The sequence below is a fragment of the Spodoptera frugiperda genome, chromosome 4 (genome assembly GCF_023101765.2).
Source record: "Spodoptera frugiperda isolate SF20-4 chromosome 4, AGI-APGP_CSIRO_Sfru_2.0, whole genome shotgun sequence".
Taxonomy (NCBI): Eukaryota; Metazoa; Arthropoda; class Insecta; order Lepidoptera; family Noctuidae; genus Spodoptera; species Spodoptera frugiperda.
Genome location: NC_064215.1, coordinates 3,837,231 through 3,850,138, shown reverse-complemented (window position 1 = coordinate 3,850,138; position 12,908 = coordinate 3,837,231). Strand labels below are relative to the sequence as shown.

At 31.3% G+C, this 12,908-nt stretch overlaps 2 protein-coding genes across 3 annotated transcripts; one reads left to right on the top strand and one right to left on the bottom strand.

Annotated features, from left to right (window-relative positions):
- Positions 1-711: 711 nt before the first annotated feature.
- LOC118272625 (enoyl-CoA delta isomerase 1, mitochondrial) lies at positions 712-3,785 on the bottom strand. 2 transcript variants are annotated; one of them, XM_035589243.2, is made up of 5 exons: positions 3,570-3,785; positions 3,193-3,427; positions 2,895-3,041; positions 1,600-1,812; positions 712-1,156 (listed from the first exon to the last, which is right to left on the bottom strand). In XM_035589243.2, the coding sequence occupies exons 2-5, from the start codon at positions 3,424-3,426 to the stop codon at positions 899-901; spliced, it is 852 nt and encodes a 283-aa protein (XP_035445136.1). In that variant the 5' UTR covers position 3,427; positions 3,570-3,785; the 3' UTR covers positions 712-898. The 2 variants fall into 2 exon arrangements, with proteins under 2 accessions (XP_035445136.1, XP_035445137.1); XM_035589244.2 differs by having other exon boundaries at positions 3,558-3,704.
- Positions 3,786-10,671: 6,886 nt separating this feature from the next.
- On the top strand, positions 10,672-12,905 carry LOC118272624 (nuclear envelope phosphatase-regulatory subunit 1). Its single transcript, XM_035589242.2, has 4 exons — positions 10,672-10,880; positions 11,072-11,143; positions 11,927-12,061; positions 12,711-12,905. Exons 1-4 carry the CDS (start codon positions 10,823-10,825, stop codon positions 12,854-12,856), a joined length of 411 nt encoding a protein of 136 aa, XP_035445135.1. The 5' UTR covers positions 10,672-10,822; the 3' UTR covers positions 12,857-12,905.
- The last annotated feature ends 3 nt before the right edge of the window (positions 12,906-12,908 follow it).

Sequence of the window (12,908 nt, the reverse complement as noted above, 5' to 3'; positions counted from 1 at the left end):
TTATCTACATATGTAGGTACTGTATAGGGTGTAAATGGAACGCTTCCGAAAAACACTACAAAAATATTTTGTTTTTATAATTTTTTCGAGTAATTCATGCAAAATTAACCTTAAGCAGTAGATACAACTATAAGGTACCTACATAAAATGTTATGTAAACATTGAATTCCTTAATTTTTTGAAAATAAGACTCGTTTTTTATCATCGCTTGTTTGCGGCGTTCGGGAGCATTCCTTTTAAACTCTGTATCCTGTATGTATATCATATATGTGAATATCGAGTAGGTAGTAGGTAGGTTTGTTAATCATTTCAGTTTTTTTAGGTAGGGGTGCACATTATGGCACATGAAGCCACTGTACAATGCACACCCACTTTTCACAATTTATGTCATAAGTGCCATGTATTAAGGTGTGAGCCGATTGCCATATACCAGGCACATTACAGATTCCGTGCTAGAACTGAGTTCGAAAAACCGAAACAAGCCCTGTAATACTTTGCGATATACCACTTGCCCGGCAGTCGCACTTCTGACTACTCGGCCAATGAGGTAGCCAGATGAATATTTCTTCAGGTCATTTTTTATGTTTCACTTGACTCTTAAACGCCCTCTTTGTATAAGTATACGATAGCATACATGACATTGCGCATCTCAATAAAAAAGCAATAAAAATATCCATTGTTTTCTGAGAATACTAGAAAAAACACGTTAAATAAATAAATTCATTTATTCTATTCTCAACTTGATTACAACAATAAAAAATAAACGAGTATAACAAACTATAGCTTAGACTGTATAGTCAATCATTCTTACAATATAGAACATACTGTATGAGTATATGTATAAGAATAAGAAAAAAAAACATGACTTATTAAAAAACATAATATTTTAATACTATATTCACTTGCCACCCTTCTGTTTCAAAGCCTGTATGTACATTTCTAATGATTTCTGTACTTTAGGGTGTCCTACAAACATTAGGAACTCTTGCGTGTCTTGGGTACGATTGTCCATCATCCATTTTAAAGGAGCTTCCCTAATCTTTTGCTTGGTTAGGAAACGGGCTAAAGGTGGGATCTTGTCAAACTTCTTAATAAATTGCTTGCATTTGGCTACTGCATCTGCCTTGTCTGTTGCGGTTTCATCGATTAGGCCAACCTGGAATTTATTAATATTGTTATTGAGTTACCTATTATGAAGGGAATTCAAATTAGATATAGATAAATAAAGCTGAAGAGTTTATTTGTTTGAACTATGTTTGTTAAGTATAGTAGAGGCACCAAAATGGAAAATATTTGTATTTTAAAAAAGTAACAATTGTGCCATTATTATCTTTGTGACATCTACACAATATACGAAAACACAAATAGTAAAAAAAATCTTTCGGAAAACAAACTCGACTTTTTGACTTTGGAAAAGCAATTTGTTTTTGAACTTTTGACTGTACTGTGAAAAGTTCGAGAATCGAACCCGTAACACTGTCGACTTACGAACCAATACTGTGAAGACCCTAAGGATTACTACGGCCATACAATATCTAGGAAGAAAATGACAAAATTGAACTTAAAATATGTGTAAAAAACAAATAATATTCAGATCACCTTCAAAGCCTCATCAACGGAGAACATCCTAGCAGTAGTGAGAGCCAGCTCAGCCTGCCTCTGGGGTATGGTATTGACCATGGTATGCATGAACCAGTTTGGAGCCACGATGCCAAGCGCCGTCTCGTTCAGACCAATGCTGTATTTCCCACTCATCATCACGCGGTATTCACAGGACATTGCCAGGAGACAGCCGCCTGCTGGTGCGTGACCCTGGAGATTTAGGGAATTGATGTATTAAAGTTTTTAAAACCAAATGTGTATACTGTATGTAGAAATGTAAATAAATAATAAGATTTACATAATTATATTATCAAACAATATGCACCTATATTATTCAATGTTACTCTCTCTATTAAAAATTCATAGCTTAAGAGCTAATGCATATAATTAACGTATTTGTCTAATGCATAAAATAATGAATGAATATATTTATGACAAACATAAAAATTAAAATAAACAACTGTGTTTCAACATCTTTAAAAATGGGTTAAAATAACTGATCACTATGGTAGTATAGTTTTAATATTAGTATGTTTGTAATATAGATTTACTACATTAATGATAATATATTCAGTTAGGTAAACATAATACTAAGTACTAAATAGCCATGATGAACTAAATTCTTCCTTAAAATAATCTGACTATAAGCAATTATCCTTAAAACTTACTTTTCACAATCGGATCCCATATCAGCATGTAAACAATAAAATAGAATGTTCACATGATTAGATCAGTTAATTACTTCTTTATTTATATTGCACCTTGTTATACATGTTTTAAATTGCACTGTTATCATTATTGCAATGCCTGTGGTAGGGTTGTCAAAACAGTTGCAAGTTTATTTTTTAAGGATGTGCTTTACCTAAATTCTCGTTAAATATTGAGCTCAAGTCCAAATTCTATGCTACGACAGTAGGTATTTTATGTTCTGTTTTTTTTTAATTTAACTAAGACTTTTATTTTCTATTTACATAAAAGTACTAAGACTTTTTTTGATTATGTGGGAAAATTCTTTGTTACTGCTACATTGTTTGTATCTTTTTTAAGTTTATGTATTGTTAATTCTTACAAGATTTTTAGTAGTTGTTTATTTTTCTCAAAATGTTTATAAAAGCAGTTGTTTTTGAATTAGATTAAAAATATGTAATACTTTGTAATTATTCTAAATATTATCTATCTTCGAGAGAAAAATTTAATGTAAAATTAGAAGTGATCAGGTTATCCATCTAATCATTAGTCCTATACTATGAAAAAAAAAATAGTGAATGATATTTTTTTTTAAAAATCCTTACATTGATGGCTGCAGCTGTGATAAAGCTGGATCCGAACAGTTTGATCCATACTTCTTGTAATGTATTCCAGAAAGTTTCAACTCTCTTCATGTCCGGTTTGTACATCTCCATAATATCTAGCCCAGCGGAGAACACGGTAGGTGATGCCTAGAAATTAATTTACATTATGTGTTTAGTATGTACTTTCTTAATTCCAATCAGAACTAAATTGGCACTTTCTCAAAGTTTAATAACAAGTTAACTTTCATAGACACTTTAGTGATAATTTGAAAATAGAACATAAAAAAAGTAAACTTACAGATGTCAAGATCATTCCTTTGCATTTATTTTTGGTAACTTCGTCAAGTGCCTTGTCCATGGCTTGTAGAAGGTCTAGGTTCAAGCTGTTTACTGGCAGCCTCTGCATCGTCACAGTTGCTATTCCTTCATTGTCAACAGCTGTGTCCACCAGGGGACCTGAGCTAGACATAGCTCTAAAACTAGGCACAACCCTCCTGGTGGCATTGCTAACTAAGTGCCTTAACGGAAACATTCTGAAAAAAAAAACTAGGTACGATAAAACTTTAGAACTGAAGTTTAATAAAATGCCGAAAAAATCTGTGTTAAGTTTATTTATACGCTCGTAGACAATAATTGCGAAAACAAAAAGATAATAGGTTTAACCTGTTTACGAACCTCGAATAGTTGACTATGTAACTTTATGTTTGTGTTCCAAAGTCCAGAATAGTGGTTTATCAAGTGTCAAACTATTGGACTTTGTCCTCTCTTCTCTATGTAAATGATACGTACGCAACCGGCATCTGTTCTAGTCTAGCCAAAACAATATAAATAATTTATTTTTGTATAATAAATTATCAGTTCTTCTGGGCGATAAGCGGAAGTTGTGTGTGTGTTTGTATCAGGGCCATGCATCTCCCCTACAAAAATCATTTCAAAAAATTACGAAGAAAGCTGCGCCATCTTCTGGACGGCAATGAAAAACTTTTAGGCAAGTTATGTTAAGATGTCACAAGATGGCAGTGTAAATTTATGTCTATGTATTAAATCAGAAAAATATTATTTTTTTACGGGTTTTAAAATATTTAATAGAAACAAAAAATATAAGTATTTTATGTAAATGTAAATAATCATATTTATAAACTTGAAATATAAAAACCTTACTCGATTTACATGGCAATACTAGGAATTACCTTTTGAAACTTTTCTGAGTTTCTGCCGCCATTATTGTTTTGCGCTGTTTGAGTTCCTGTTACTACCGTGTTCCCGTATTAATTTTCTACGACTTGGCTTTGTAAATCTGGACTTTCTGAGATCCGTAATAATTTTGTGACTTGATTCTGTGTATTTGGACTTTGTTTGCTGCATTTACGTTTGACCTGGCTACGACAACGGACTTCTGATTTTTCTTTCTCGATTTGGGTTTCAAAACAAAATGTCGCAAAAAACTTTTAACAAGTGCTATTTTGGTTGTTCCTGTAATGATAACGGTAAGACATGTTTTCCGATTCCAAATTTTATATTTGTTTACATAACTTTATTTCATTTTGTTAACATGAGTATATATCTGTAGATTGTAGGACTCAGACTATGTAGGCTATACTTGTATTTCCTTAATAATTTGATATGAAAGTTTTGATTGGTCTCGATATGAAAGCTATATTATTTATTATATCTACACATTTAAAAACTAATTTACAATGATACTAAAATACACATATATACAGTTATGATTATTTAATTTTATTATAATATTATTAATACCTTACGAAACTCTTTTGCAATGTACCTATTGATATGCAATGTAAAATTAAGGAAAATTTACACTTTTTTTGAGTGATAACCACATTTGATAATTTTTAATGTTATTATATTTCAGATCCTTTACACAAATTCCCAAATCCAAATTCATTGAAATTGGAACAGATTGATCGATTCAAACAATGGAAATCGGTGCTTAAACCAGCTGATCAAGAAAAAGGGGATGATTACATTTGTAAAAAAATCAGAATTTGTGGTAGACATTTTAACAAAAGCTACCGATTGCCTTCTCATTATTTGACTCAAAATGCAGTGCCAACATTATTTTTAGGTAATGGTAAAACGTTTTAATTTCTAAACATTTAAAACTCTGCTTCTCGCTTTTTAAGTTTCTATTCGTCATACTGTGATGCACACATAACCTATCTTTGAACAAGCAGCTTTCGCCTACTTTGCTGTGACTTTCATCTCGTCAGCAGATCCCATGCTACTATTGAGAATTTAAAAAATCAAAATACCTAATTATACATTGCTCGTTTTGATACTTGAGCTCATGTCGCATCAGTCATTCTCATATGTCAATAATAGTCATAAGATTTCAGGATATTTTTTTTCTAATTTCAGGCCATTCCATGAACGCAGAAGTTGACATATATTCGGACCCCACACCTGGCCCATCGAATTTGACAGATGTTGTATCTGATTATGTTGGTAAGTATTATTAAATTAGTGTTTATTATATTTGTTTTATTACTATAGTCGTTTCGGTGCGTCGTGAAGACGTCTGGCGTTTGAATTGTAGTTTCACTAGAGATATAGTGATGATTTCAATCGTGCAAAAATATCGTTTGAATTATGTAACCGATAAAATCTACATACAAGAAGTAAATTAGTATAGATATTCTATTATATACATACATTGATATTCTATTATATACATTATAATTAAAATAAAATAAAACATGTTTAAACATAATTGCTTTATTTATTTATTTTTTTTTAACAATGAATGTCTAATATATTTACCTATAAAGTCGTAGTTTAATATATCTAGAATTTTGCGACTGATTGAAAATATGTCGTCAATTATAAACCCATTTTTATGATTTTTTTATGTCAGCCTCTAATCAAGGTTCAACTCCAAATTATGCATCAACCTCTGTCAATATTTTACAATTTTAATGATAGTTCTTTGTACGGTAAAATGTAGCGCGAACTTATATTTTGAAATTTTAATTGAAATATTCTTTATATTTTTTTTACATTACGAGAAATTAAATTTATATTTTCTTGAAAAAAAAAATAAGCGTAAAATAGATTACAGCATTTGTGACACTGTCTCTCAAAATCAAAATGCGACAAAACTACTATTCACATTGTATAGTGTGTCATTAAATTAACAAAAGATAGCTGAGTGTGTGGTAGTCCTTTGTATATTTTTTACGTTGATTTAATATTTTGTTTATTAATATTTTGTTTTATTCATTGCAGAACCAGCACCAATCTACTGTACACCAGAAAAAAGGAGATCAATGTCATATATGAGTAAGTACTAAAGCTTTTTTAGTTATGAGTTCGTTAAAATTGACTTAACAGTTGACGCAGTTGTTGAACAACCGATTGCTGAGTATTGTTTCGTGGGTTCAATTCCCGCTCTGAACAACTCTTTGTGTGATCCCAAAATTATTGTTCTTGATCTCTGTGATGGTGTGTACCTGAGTTTGTATGTTGTAAAGGAAGATGCAAATCCTAGTCCCACCTTCTAATGTGTGTTACATCATTGGATAGGTAATTTTAAGCTGAATAAAAGTTACTATGGCACCAAGTTCCAAATCTTAGTCTTTTCAGAGACACTACGTGTATAAATAGTATAAATAACAAATGCAATTATGACGCAAAAATAGCATTACTTGGCTACTGATAAAATTACAATGTTTAATAAAGAATAACTCTGAACTTTTATTCAGCTCAAAATTACCTATCCAATGATATAACACACATAGCTATTGGAAGTGGGACCAGATATCAAAGAAGCTCTGGCATCCTCCTTAATACTTGTATTTGTAAATAAATACACATAAATTCAAGTGTAGTGCGAGAAAATCGTAGAGTTACATGCATCATAAGCATTAAGATATGATAAATAATCTTTTTTTATAACGTCACGCCTTTTATCCTCGAAGGGTTAGGCAGAAGTGCACATTATGGCATGTAATGCCATTGTTCACCCACTTTTCACCATTTTTGTTATAAGTAATAGGGGGTGAACCTATTGCTATATACTAGGCACAATTCCAGACATCGTGCTATTACTAAGAAATTTTCGAAAAACCGACTAAAACCCAGTAATACTTTGTCCGACCCCAGATTCATACCCGAGACCCTTTGTCCGGCAGTCCCACTTTCGACCACTCGACCAACGAGGCAGTCTATGTATAAACAAACTCTAAGTTCTTTTTATACTAAATTACCTTAATTATATTTTTAAGTTACTCATTTTCATCCAGTTTAACTACAAAACTTGTAATTTATATAAACCACAAATCCTTCCTATAAATGTATAAATAAGTTTAAATTACACATATATATTAGGTAGTTATTTATTCTTATTAACTTAACTTTTATGTCTGTGTTATGTCTTTTTGGAGATTTTGTCGGATACTTACAATTTATAGCTCCCCAATCCTTACTAACAATTATGTTTGTGTTTTTTTTATTACTGTTATTTATTATACATATTTTTTATTTTCAGATACCAAAAATAAAATAATGGACATAACAACAAAAAGGACAATAATACGACTTAAAAATAGTATAGAAAAACTGAGAAAAAAATATAAACAACAAAAAACACTTATGCAATGTGCAAAACAAATCGCAATGAAGGAGTCGTTTTTGAAATTTGCTGAAAAGTTGCCTGAAACCTCGCGTTTATTTACATTGCTGCAAATAAAAGGTTTAAAAAAACCAAAAGGCAGAAGATTCTCTGAAAAAGAAAAAATAATGGGCTTAACTATATACAAGCAAAGCCCAAAAGCTTATAGGCTTTTACAAAACATGTTTGTTTTGCCCTCAAAAAGAGCAATACAAAAAATGCTTAGTGCAGTGACAATTGTGCCAGGCATAAATAATATTATAATTTCTAATTTAAAAAATGCTGTCAAAAATTTAAATAATGAGAGCAAATTAGTTAATTTGCTCTTTGATGAGGTTTCTTTGGCTCCAGGTCTGGAATACAACATTAAATTAGGTAAAATTATTGGTTTCGAAGACCTGGGGCCCACATGCAGGCAATCTCTGGCTGACCATGCCCTTGTACTCATGATTAAAAGCATAAAAAGCAAATACAAACAACCCATTTGCTACACATTTTGTACAGGCTCAACAAAAGCGCCAGACTTAAAAAAATTAATAAAACAATGTATATTGCAGCTCACAGAAATTGGCTTAACGGTAGTAGCAACAATATGTGACCAAGCTACTACCAACACAAGAGTAATAAAGATGCTGCAAGCAGAGACCCGCGAAAAATATTTAAGAGCCGGGGAGGAGTACAATTCTGGCGCTTTTGAAGTAGAGAACATAAAGGTTTATCCTTTATTTGACACGCCTCACCTATTAAAAGGCATAAGGAATAATTTATTAAAAAAAGATGCCAAATTCTTTCAAAATGGTGAGGTCAAGTGGGCAAAATGGGAACATTTGCGTATGCTTTTAAATGTAGATACAGGGGATGATGAGATACGATTGGTAAACAAAATTACAGAAAGCCATGTAATTGAAAGTAAAATTCCGAAGATGAAAGTAAAACATGCTGCACAAGTTTTTAGCCAGAGAGTGTCTGCAGCACTCCGATTTTTAGCTAGTAAGTACACATCAACTAGTTCCTCAATTATAACAATTAATTCAGCTGTTGCTGGATTGCAAATTGTGCAATTTATTCATTGTAAATTCTTTTGTTTCAGAACATGAGATACTTCCTTCGGAATGCCAACAAACAGCTGATTTTTTATTGATTTTTGATCAATTATTTGATTCATTTAATGGTCATTCTTATCAAATTTCGACAAAAAAATATAAATCGTGTTTTAAAACTAATTCACCGCACATCCAACTATGGAATAATTTACTGCCTGTATTAGAATCAATCAAATTTCAATCAATTACTCATAATAATCAAGGTAATGTAGTTAAATTTGAATCGATTCCCTCAATCAAGAATTGGATTAATAATATTAAAACTTTTAAAGAAATGTGGGTTGATTTGAATACTAATCACAATGTAAATAGTTTATTAACAAGAAATTTTAATCAGGATCCATTAGAAAATTTTTTCAGTAGTATTAGAAGTAATGGAATTAGAAATACCAATCCATCATGTAATCAATTCATAAATGCCTATAAGACGTTGATTATTAACAATTTTAATTCACCACATTCTCTTAATGCTAATTGTGAAAAAGATAATAATTATTTATTTCAATCACTAAATCGTTTAATAAATACACCTGCATGTACTTCTTCGAATGATGATTTTGCATGTGAAGTTGACTCTTTGATAACGGTGATGGGTAACATAAAAAGTAATGTTAACAATGTAGTGCATGATGAATCAAAAAAATATGTAACTGGATATATCATAAAAAAATGTAAAATCAAAGTTTTTAGAAATTGTGAAATATGCATGCGTGATTTTTGTAGCTCTACGATTAATAAACAATCATTTAATTATGAAATTGATTATACAAAGAAATCTTTATTTTATCCGAATAAAAAATTCAATGAACTAATGAATGAAATATATTATTTGATCGTTGCATGCTTACGTATATCACCCGAATCACTTCGTTTAAAAGACAAAATGAAATTCTTGTTAAATTGTGCATGTGACTATAATATGATTACTTGTGATTTACACAAATCGCAGTTGATTGAGTTCATTAATGATCTTTCGATTAAATTAATTATCCATAGTTGGTGCACTAATGTAAATAGAATTTTAAATGGTAAAATTACAAATTTTGATAAAGATGACCATATAAAATTAAAAGCTTTCAATTATTTTGAAAAACATAAAAAGAATAAAAAATGATATTTAATATAAGTTGTTTTATTTTGAAGTAGTAACCCTATAACAATAGTAAACAAAACAAATTGATCTAACTGTGCTCCTAATGCAAACAAATTTTGAGCAAGGTCAATTTGTTTTGTTTTTAATGAAAATGATTAATAATTAAGTATGAAAACGGTACTACAGGGTACGCCATCTAGTGCATACAGGGGGTACTAAACATTTGTGAACAGCGCCATCTTCAGGACGTTTTAGTCGTAAATTATACTGCGAGCAGAGATGCGCATCTATCTCAGTATATATTGTATAGTCTATGGTTTGTATTGCGTATGTGTGTCATTTTGACATTTGTGAATAAAAAAGAGCGGCAAAATTTGATAATATCAGATTTATTAGCATAATATATAACTTTTTCTATTTATTATCATTGCCAATACTGAAATAAGATGCTTTAAGAGTAAACTCAATAAAGAGATAAAAAGAAATTGAGTATAGGGAAAGTTTTTTTACTTTACTTATCTAGTAATACTACAGAATAATGGTAATACGCACTTTTATGTAAAAGTATGTATTTATTAACGTTAGTGCTTTTATGCATTTATTATTAATATTTTTTCGTATTCTGATGATTGGTAAAAAACATTAAAATGTACACCTCTACTTACTTTTTCGGGGCAAGCAGGCGTAATGTTTTGACTTTAATTTTTTTGAAGTGGATAAATAGAGGGTGTGGTGAGGAGAGGAAGACCAACCCGATGAAAAGTATTTTATTCTTTTAGAACCATCAAATATATAAAAAAAGTTTTGATGCATGTGCAAATTCTGCGAATATATAAAGGAAAGATAATATTAATTTTATACGCCAATGAACGCGATTTTTTGGATAAAAATGTGGCATTGACAGTTTTGTAGATCTGACAGTGTCAACATAGCATTTTTCTGTCACTAGTCAGTCGGCTTCAGCTGTCATTTATTCTGTCAAAATAAGGGTAAATTACTGATTAAAGTGACTTCTAGGTTTTAGATTAGATTTATACTAAAAATATTTAAATAATCGATAGATAATTGCTCAATATGTAGGATAGTATAGTTAAGATTGATGTTAATTGTTTGTACGAAGAAAAACAAAATGTCGTTGGAACAAACAGCTTGCGATGGTAAGTGTTCGGTTGTTGCACTCGATTTACTTTTATTAACGCCGGAATTGATATTATTAAGTAATTTAATCAATAGTATAGGTAATTGTGTAAGTATAACCTTACAGTAATATATTATTGTCATAAGATTTATAAAGTAACCTTCAACTTGCAAGTTATTTTAGCTATCCGAATTTTTTGGGTGATTTCAGATCTAAAGGCTTTCGAGCGACGCCTGACTGAAGTTATAGGATGTCTGCAACCAGCTACTATGAGATGGAGAAGTATGTTTTGAATATCTACCTAAATCTAACTATATATATTTGGTCCTTATGCTCAAATACATAAACAATAATGACTAAAGTTGAGTTGTTAATAATCATAACTAAGTTATTTCATGTTTGTGTATTTCCTAAGTACCTATATTCTAAAGAATATTGTTCATATTATCAGAAATCTTTAACAAAATAGACAATGGTATCTAACATCTAACTTTGAATGCACAATTATATTAATTAGTATAAATATTTATGCATATCATGCTGAATATTGTTTTGCTTTTAGCTTAGCTGTTGTTGTTTATTAGACTTGGAGTAATATATTTAGATTCCTGTTAGATTACTCAGCAATTCTTCTTAATTTTAGAAGAATAGGAGTCCACCTAAAATATAAATAAACAATGTTTATAGGAATTTATATAATATAAAACCAAAAATGCACAAGAGTAATTAGTTTTTGTATAATACCATATCACATGTATTAATGAAGTTGATTTAGATTTTTTGGAATAGTTACTTCATGTGAATAAGCCATGTAATTAAATTAATTGTATGGTGTTCTATAGTCTCTGCCTACTCCCACAGGAGACAGGTGGAAGGTTATGTAAATGTATGTATGTATTGAAATATGCAAGCAATTAACTTCTCATATGCCATATTTAAGAGCAATTAAATACACATTGTGACTTGTGTGGATCTGCATTCCTGCACACAAATGGTTAAATTAAATTTAGCTAGAGAAAATATCACTAAAACTTTTGTATTTATGGAATTTTCTTTTGGTTTCAGTTTTACTGACAGTGGTGTCAGTCTGCACAGCAATAGCGGCTTATCATTGGTTGATGGACCCCCTCACACCTGTAGTCTCCCTCACACAGTCTCTCTGGAATCACCCGTTTTTCGCCTTTACCTCCACTTTTCTAGGTAAGTGGCTAATATCTTTGTTATAATTAGTAACATTTCTTAAAGGATACATTTTTTTAACATGTATTGTGTTAATATAATTTTAACTTCAAGTTTGTGGGGGGGGGGGGTGTCCCCATGGCCAATCTGAATTCTCATGAAAACAAATTCTCTCAAATACAATTGCCTCAAAAAATGCAATACTTGGTCCTGAAATTGTGTCTAACATTTCAGTTAAGTTTAAGTTAGTACTAACTTATTTTGATAAAATGTGACCCCACTTTAGAATTTTCTCTTGTGTTGCAAGTAATTATTGCAACATCTCCCATTTCAAACATACAGTTATTTTTCCCCTCGAAAATTGTTAATAAGAATTGTGACTTGTTAACTAAAATCCCTCAGTAGAAACAAACCAGTATTTGCTGACTGCACGGTTGGTGCGGTGGCTGGGCAACTGGCTGCCGCGCAACGGGTAGCGGGTTCGATTCCCGCACGGAGCAATTCTTTGTGTGATCCACAAATTGTTGTTTCGGGTCTGGGTGTCATGTGTATGTGAACTTGTATGTTTGTAAACGCACCCACGACACAGGAGAAAATCCTAATGTGGGGCAACGTTTTTTTAAAAAAAAAAAGTATAAAGTATTGTTAAGGAGTTATTTATGTTTTCCAGTGCTGCTATTCATGATGGGAGTGCACAGAAAGGTGGTGGCTCCGAGCATCATCACGGCTCGCACGCGGTCCGTGCTCAACGACTTCAACATGTCCTGCGACGACACGGGCAAGCTCATCCTCAAGCCACGCCCCGCCAACACCTAGCACATCAATGTACATATTTTTTAAGCTAAGAATAAATTGTTTCATTGTTTAT

What these genes read in the sequence shown, in the direction of transcription:
- LOC118272625 (XM_035589243.2), bottom strand. Translation starts at nt 3,426, where the DNA reads ATGTTTCCGTTAAGGCACTTAGTTAGCAATGCCACCAGGAGGGTTGTG. An exon ending in TCACAGCTGCAGCCATCAAT is followed by an intron (nt 1,813 to 2,894) that starts GTAAGGATTTTT and finishes CTAAATCTCCAG; the next exon opens with GGTCACGCACCAGCAGGCGG. An exon ending in CCGTTGATGAGGCTTTGAAG is followed by an intron (nt 1,157 to 1,599) that starts GTGATCTGAATA and finishes AATAAATTCCAG; the next exon opens with GTTGGCCTAATCGATGAAAC.
- LOC118272624 (XM_035589242.2), top strand. Translation starts at nt 10,823, where the DNA reads ATGTTAATTGTTTGTACGAAGAAAAACAAAATGTCGTTGGAACAAACA. An exon ending in GGAACAAACAGCTTGCGATG is followed by an intron (nt 10,881 to 11,071) that starts GTAAGTGTTCGG and finishes GGGTGATTTCAG; the next exon opens with ATCTAAAGGCTTTCGAGCGA. An exon ending in CTTTACCTCCACTTTTCTAG is followed by an intron (nt 12,062 to 12,710) that starts GTAAGTGGCTAA and finishes TATGTTTTCCAG; the next exon opens with TGCTGCTATTCATGATGGGA.